Here is a 7547-nt window from a genome sequence, read left to right as displayed (position 1 = left end):
AAAAGATCACTTAAAAAATATATAAATATATATTTATTCGATATGAAGTGAAACTATATAGAGAGGCGGAGCCAGGTTCAAATAACAGGGGGCCACCAGGCCAGCTATTAAATTTTAGATTAAAACTAAAGTTTCAAAATGCACATGGACGTGTAAATATGTAATCAAACTTACATAATAAAACTTACAGTATATATAATGAAAAATGCTAAAAAGTATTATTAGTGCCTAGTATCATCCTCGGTGTTATATATTAAGTATCAGGTACCATATAGTTTTAAAAAAAAAAATTAAATAAATATTGGTAACTAATTATAAGTTGCAACCTAAAAAATGTTGAGTACTGTCCAATAACAATATTCTAGCTGATAAAAAAAATCTTAATTTTGATAATTTAGTTAATAATATCATATTATTAGTAGGCAATATATTTATATAACTATTAGGCGTCTCACCTCCTTTGTCTCTATATATATATGGAACACTTCTTAATGGGTAATACCCATTGATGGGAACTAAAAAAAATTAATAAGGTAATAATCTAATAACATTTTTATGGAAAGTTTCTAAAAATTATTTTTTTTTAAAAAAAAAATTATATTTATTTTTTATAAAATTAGAAATAATAATTACAACTAATAATTTGAAAAAAAAAATTATAAATTATTTTTAAAAATTAATTAAAATTACTACTTTATTATTTTATGAAATTATGAGTTTATTAATAATTTATTATTGTAAAACTAAAAATCATTTACATGTATATTAATGTGTTTTTTTATTAGAAGAATAGGAACTTGATTGTGGAATCCAATTGTCTTAATATTATTCATATTCTTAAAAATAAAACGCTACAATACTTCTTAGTTCTTACTTAGGCTATCATTGCTAGAAAAATATTATTACTATCTAATGATTTTTTTGATATTACCATGAATCATTCTCCTAGAATAACTAATGAGGTGTTGTTCATTATTTATATTTTTAGGATTGGAAGATGATAATCTTGTCTAGGGGTCAAATATAATTTTTTGTGCTGAAATTTTTGTGTTGGCAATTGCCATTATTCAATAATATTTATGACAGTTTTTTCTTCCTTCATTTTTTTTTTGTTAAAATTTTCTTTATTGGTTTTGTTCTTATAGATTTGGTAAGCTCAAGTATTTTTTTAAAAAATAAAAACATATAAATAATTGTTAATTATTATAAAATTAAAAATTTTAAGTTTTAAAAAAAAAATCTTATACATTTTATGTGTATTACAGTTTAAAGTTTAAAATTATTATTTTTTTTTATTTTCAGTAATGCAATTTAGAATTCTAGTATGAAGAAATTTTATAAAAAGATAAATACACACTTTTTTTTCTTTTTAATCTTTAAAATGATTTTTATTAAAAAAAATAGTTTGTTAATTTTTTTAGTGTGTTTTATTTTTTAAATAACAATTCCATTTATAAATTTTTTATTTCTATTAATAGTTTTATCTATTTTAGGAATATAGAGAATAACAAAATAGGAAATATTAATTTTTTAATATTTAATTAATGATTATAAATATTAACCATTAGATATTTGATCCAATGGTCAAGAATAAAATACCCATACATGGGTAATACCCATTAAGAGCATACCCATATATATATATAGTCATAGTCACACACCATCAATAAATTATGTACTCATATCATTTATAACTTATATATGATTATAAATATAGCTTATATATGATTATAAATATTTGTTTGTATTAATATACAATGTATAATATTAATTTTATGATAAATTTATTTTGTGAATACATATACATACAAAGAATTAAGGTAATTAATCCCTTCATCATAGTAGTGATAATTGTTGGAAGTTGACAACAAAAATAAGCCTTATTTAATAATAAAATTTAATAGAGACAAAGCTTAATTTCACTCATTATGGAAACATTAATTGTAAATAGTGAAATAATCAATTCCAAAATTAAAAACAACAACAGTAATGGTAGGCACTAATTTGAATTAAAATATTAATTTCTTAAAAGAAAAAATATTGAGCATACTTTATAAATTCACTCGGTGATGGGTTGCCTCATCATATCACGCCATCTACCTAATAACCCAACATTCTTTAACATTCCTCCAAACCAAATCATTCATTAAAAAATAAATTAAAAAAAAAGTGAATCAGACTTATAAAGACTCATCACAAGAGATGAGAAACGAGAGGAATGTGTTTAGATATTACCCAGATTATAAATTGCAACAACTGCCCATTTAAGAGATTTTTACTATTCTTTAATATACATGAAAAAAAATGAGAAAAATGGAATATTTTTGTTATATATACCTTGCAAACAACGGGCCTTTTGCACTTTTAGTAAGCCATTTTTAGTTTGGTGAGTACCTCCACTCTAATATAAAGGAGAAAGAAATTGATAAACAAATTAGTAGCAAAATTACGGATATTTTGTTGATAATAAATAAAATCAATTCTATAAATGTTATTATGTCTTACATATAACTATCAATAGTAATTAGACATTAACAATTGGGTAAACCTATCAATAGGATTCTCTTCCCTATCTTCTCATTTCTGATTAATTTTTATTGTCTCTTTTAGCTTCTTGAATTTTTATTCGATTATTGAACTTGAAAGATATTGATTTGCCAAATAGAAACATAGATTTAATCTAGTGGTACTCAGTCCAACTCCATGTGATTCGACCTCACCTGTGTGAGCTTACTACTTGATTACGTACACTTGCGTATTATTTATAAAATTCGTAACAATGGGCCAAGAGTTGATGATGAGAAGCCAAGTAAGGTTATGTGGTTGCGAGTACAATGCAAAATGGAACTTAAAAGCATACCATATTTCTAATTAATTTAATTTTTTAATAATTAAATACATAGGCAAATTAAATTGTGCAATGTGTTAACTGTATCAACGTGGATAAACTCTATGTACGCGTGATCAGTTCAACATGGTAGTTAACAGCATAAAATAGATGGAAATGACTAAATACTAACATAATGCAGGTTTTTGGGGGTTTTAATGCCAAAATTTAGGTTTCAAAGGTTATATGCAAGTAAAATAAAAATTATAGGAGTTATACTGCAATTAACCACTACAACAAATTTTACAATTACCGGCGGACCCAATACCGGCGGGCCACATCCGCCCCTAATAATGGGATTAATACCGGCGGATGTTGTGACCCACCGGTATTATTGTGTATTAAATTAGATTTTTTTTAAAAAAAAATAAATATTAAATGCAATAGCGGCAGGCTTAGGTTAATACAGGCGGATAGCCGCCGCTATTAGTGAAGGGAAAATAAGTGCGGGAAAATTCCCGCTTTATGCATTTAAATGTGTTTAGCGGCGGACTAATATCGGTGGGGGTCCGCCGCTAATATTATTAATACTGGCGGGGCCCCGCCGGTAATAGTTTTTCTATAAATAAGAGCAATGAACTGGTTCCCCATTTTTTCCCTCCCCCAGTTTTTTTCATCTTTTATCTTTTTCACTTTCTCTTCCTTTTCACCACTGATTTACCACCATTTTGCACTGATTCACCACCGATTCAACACCGCGTCTCTTTTAACCGGTTAGTTTTTTTTAGTATATTATTCTTTGTTTTTATATAAATTAATCTAATATTTAATTTTTTGTATTTATATGTGTGTGCTAATATAAATGCAATATATTTTAATTTTTGTTCAGATTTTAAAAGTGGGAGAAGCAATTTTGGGTGGACCTTAAATTATATATTTCGTTTATATAAGGTATGTTTTTATTTTTAGAATTTTTATTTTCGGTATGTAATTAAAAATTGAGTTATATATTATTTTTAAGGTTTTTTATATACACTTTAATATAAATTATATATATTTTTATTTATAATATAATATTTTTATATATGTAATATATATAAATTTTATGTTTATATATAATATAATATAAATAGAATATTATATTATATATAGTTTTAATAACATACATGTTAGTAAATTTAATGAGCATACTTAGGACTCTGAAGACTTTTTCATGTCTCATTTCGGGAGGAAGTGAGCATGAATTTTTCATTTCGGGAGGAAGTGAGCATATATCTTCAGAAGAAGATTTGTTTAATGTTGGAATGTGGGGATAAGATGAATGAGGTCTTATCTCAAAATTAATTGGTAATAGTAGGAGTAGCCCATTTATTTTATATATCACAATTTATTTCCACACATTAACAATATGGTATTAACTTTAATATTTTAGCCTAATTTAATTACCTTTGATTTCTTTGGTTTCAAGTTTCCACACTTAAAATTGTATAAATTGGTCAAATTTTAGAAAACGGTGATCTATAAAATAGAAAAAAAATTTGCATAAAAATAAAACTGAAACTTCAAGCCTAAATTTGACTATATTTTGATCAAATTTTGGACAAATCAAAACATAAAATTTTTATCTTTTTCATCTTTCCAATACATCTTGAATTAGCTCATTAATTTGGAGTTTATATGTGAAAATTATGCATATTTTATTGAAAGAGGTCGAAGCAGAAATATTTGTATCCGTAGCGAGATGGCTACACAATGCCTGGAATTCGACTTAGTTTTTATAATAAATAAAACAACTGAGGATTGCTCTTTAACAAGCAAACACTTGAGGATTGCTTTTTAATGGAGATGACAGACAGTACTCGGTTATGAGTTCAAATCCTACTAACAATATTTTTTTCTTTAAATTCTGTGTTCTCACCACTGATCGGTTATGATCTCTAGAGAATTAATAATCTTTTTTCTTTTTTTTTTTGTAAGGAGAGAAATAATAATGTTTAGATTGTACTGAAAAGTGGAAAATTGTTTAAAATAAATTGAAAATAAACTGAAAATAAACAAAATCAAATAATATTATGAGTGAGACCATTTAAGAACAAGGAAGCAAAACGATCCATTTGATGCTTCTTCAAAACGAAACCAGCCTCAACGCCACCACTTCCATCTCCAGACTCCGCCATTGAAATGGATCCATTCTCTATAGATATCACAGCCACCTTCTCCGGCCGACCCCATCCAAAATCTATGCTGTAGACGCCGAACCTCGGCGACCCAGCTACTCCAACGTAGCAACTATTGTCAGATTTAAACGAACTCATTCTCGACAACATGTCCTCTATTTCGCTCTGTAAATCCATTTCCTTGCTCAAATCCTTCACTAAATCACTTACCTTCACCGCAAGAGCAGTCAATGAATCTTCCTCCTTACCAATCACGTGCTCCCTCATGTCCTTGAAATTGGCCTTGATTGCAACGCAATTGCCGAAGTAATTTTCTGGCACCGGAGGTCTCAAACGGCTCCGGTAATCAGCGGCGAATCCTAAAAAGACTTTACTTTTACTTTCATCATCATCTGTTGCTTTGAGAAAGCAATCGAACATGTAAGCGTACGTAAGTACAAAAGAAGATAAATGAAGCTTTGGCTTTGAACTATGCCAATTGGACGATACCCTTCTACGTAGTTTATCTATATCGGATCGGGTTAGTTCGAAAGTGGCTCTGTATAAGTCGGAGGAAGGTTCCTCAGGGCTTTGAAAGAATTCAAACAGTTTTGGGTTGTTTCTACAATCTGACGATGTCGAACCAGGATTCCCCATCCAATAATTCAAAAGCTTCATTTCAAACCCAGATGGGTCTATTAGGGAACTCCGGTCGTAAAAGGGTGTAAGCTCCGGTAACAATGGGGAATTCTCTTTAGATAAGTAAGCCCACGATTTCATAAACATGGTCGTGGATTTCCCATCTAGAACAGCATGATGGGTAGTGACTCCAATACAAAATCCCTTATTTGGAAAATTTGTAATTTGAAGAGCTATTACCGAAGCCCCTGTTTCTGAAACATGTAATGGAGAAACCAGAGGACGAACCGCCGAGGCTTGGAAAGGTTGGTTTGCGGAAAGGATGTCAAAGTCAGAATCGGCTTCGGCAACGGAGATTGAAACGACGTCGCCTGGAGTGTAAAGAACGATTGGTTTGGGAGAATCTTCCGGCCAAGTTAGTTTTCCGGCAAGAGGAAGAAAATGTTGAAGTGTGAGAGAGAGGGAGTGTTTGAGTTTTGGGAGAACAGAGTTGAGGAAAGTGTGTTTAGTTTCAGGAAGAGAATAGAAAAATAGACGTTGGACTGGTGGAAATTTGAACCAAAAGGTATCGAAACTAGTTAATGGGATGGTGAAGTGGGCGGTGGATTCGGGTGAGGCCAGAAATGGAGCGACATGGGAGACCTCAAGTATTTTGAGTGAGGCCATTACTTATGTAAAACCAAAGGTTGGAATGTATGATTATTATATAGCCAATCTATCATCGTACGTGTAAAGATAATGTTCTCTTTTTTATTTTTACACTTAAGTTGTCCGGGAAAAAAATCACTCTAAAATCAAATTTATAAGTATTGCTGAAGAGGGAGAAGATGTACACTCTATTATTAAAAAAAATATAAATTTAAATAATTTTTAAAAATTACTTTTAATTTTTTTTCTTTAAATTTTTTCTTCACATTATTAATGTTAATTTTAATAATTTTAATTTTATAATTTTTTTAAACTTATATATATAGTTTTCTTTTTTTTGAAAAAAAAAAAAAAAATTCTTATAATTATTTTGTGATAATATTTAAAATATAATTTATTTTTATTTGATAAGTATGTTTTTTAAAAATATAAATTAGAAGAAAAAAATTAAAAAACTTAGATTAATTAAAAATATAAATTTATATAAAATAAGGTGTTTAAAAAATTTTGAGGTGTAAATAAAATTTCTCAAAAAAAAAAAAAAACCCTAAAATCTTTATTTTTTTTTAAGAAAAAAAAAAAGTTCTGAAATAAGGAGCACTAGAAAAAAAAATCAGGTTATTATTTTCTTATTGAATTATATTATTATTTAATTAAAAGATTATTTGTATTATATTATCTTATTAATTGGATTGTTTATAATGATATGAACTATATAACACAATAGGGTCCTTGCAAAGTCTTTGAGCTCTTCCTGTATAAGAAAAAAATATGCCATGGAAAACTTCTGAAAATGATTGAGTTCAGTATTCTATGCCTAAAAATTCTACCATGGGAGGCTGGCTAACCTGCTAGGAAGTGCCCTGCTGGTAGCCTGTTGTATTTGTCCAAATAAACCTTTGGACATGGATGGAGAGGCTTCTCTATTCGAGCAATGAGCATTAGCATAGGGTGCTAACATTGCACAACAGGAATCTAAGAGTACCTACATTGCATCAAACCAATTAGAACTTCTCAAACACCAATGAACATAGAAAAATCATATTAATAAGAAACAATTGCAACAAACCACTTCAAATCATATTCAGGTCATGACTCAAACAATTTTAAGCCTATAACATTCACATATAAACTTATATTTTTACATTTTACTCAATAAATAAATTACAAATTATTAAAAAAAATAATAAAAAAAAACATTTACGAGCTTCTTGCTGGCATTTTTGATAACAAAATTAATGGGAAAGGGACGAGCTCAGGCGCGGTCGCATGGGGAC

The 7547-nt window shown here is 28.5% G+C and overlaps 1 protein-coding gene across 1 annotated transcript; it reads right to left on the bottom strand.

Annotated features, from left to right (window-relative positions):
• Positions 1-4763: 4763 nt before the first annotated feature.
• Positions 4764-6390, bottom strand: LOC115701280 (phenolic glucoside malonyltransferase 1). Its single transcript, XM_061103004.1, has one exon. It carries the CDS (start codon positions 6286-6288, stop codon positions 4888-4890), a length of 1401 nt encoding a protein of 466 aa, XP_060958987.1. The 5' UTR covers positions 6289-6390; the 3' UTR covers positions 4764-4887.
• Positions 6391-7547: the final 1157 nt, after the last annotated feature.

The sequence above is a fragment of the Cannabis sativa genome, chromosome 8 (genome assembly GCF_029168945.1).
Source record: "Cannabis sativa cultivar Pink pepper isolate KNU-18-1 chromosome 8, ASM2916894v1, whole genome shotgun sequence".
Lineage (NCBI taxonomy): Eukaryota > Viridiplantae > Streptophyta > Magnoliopsida > Rosales > Cannabaceae > Cannabis > Cannabis sativa.
Note: the sequence above shows the minus strand (reverse complement) of the source record. Positions and strands in the feature narration are given on the sequence as shown.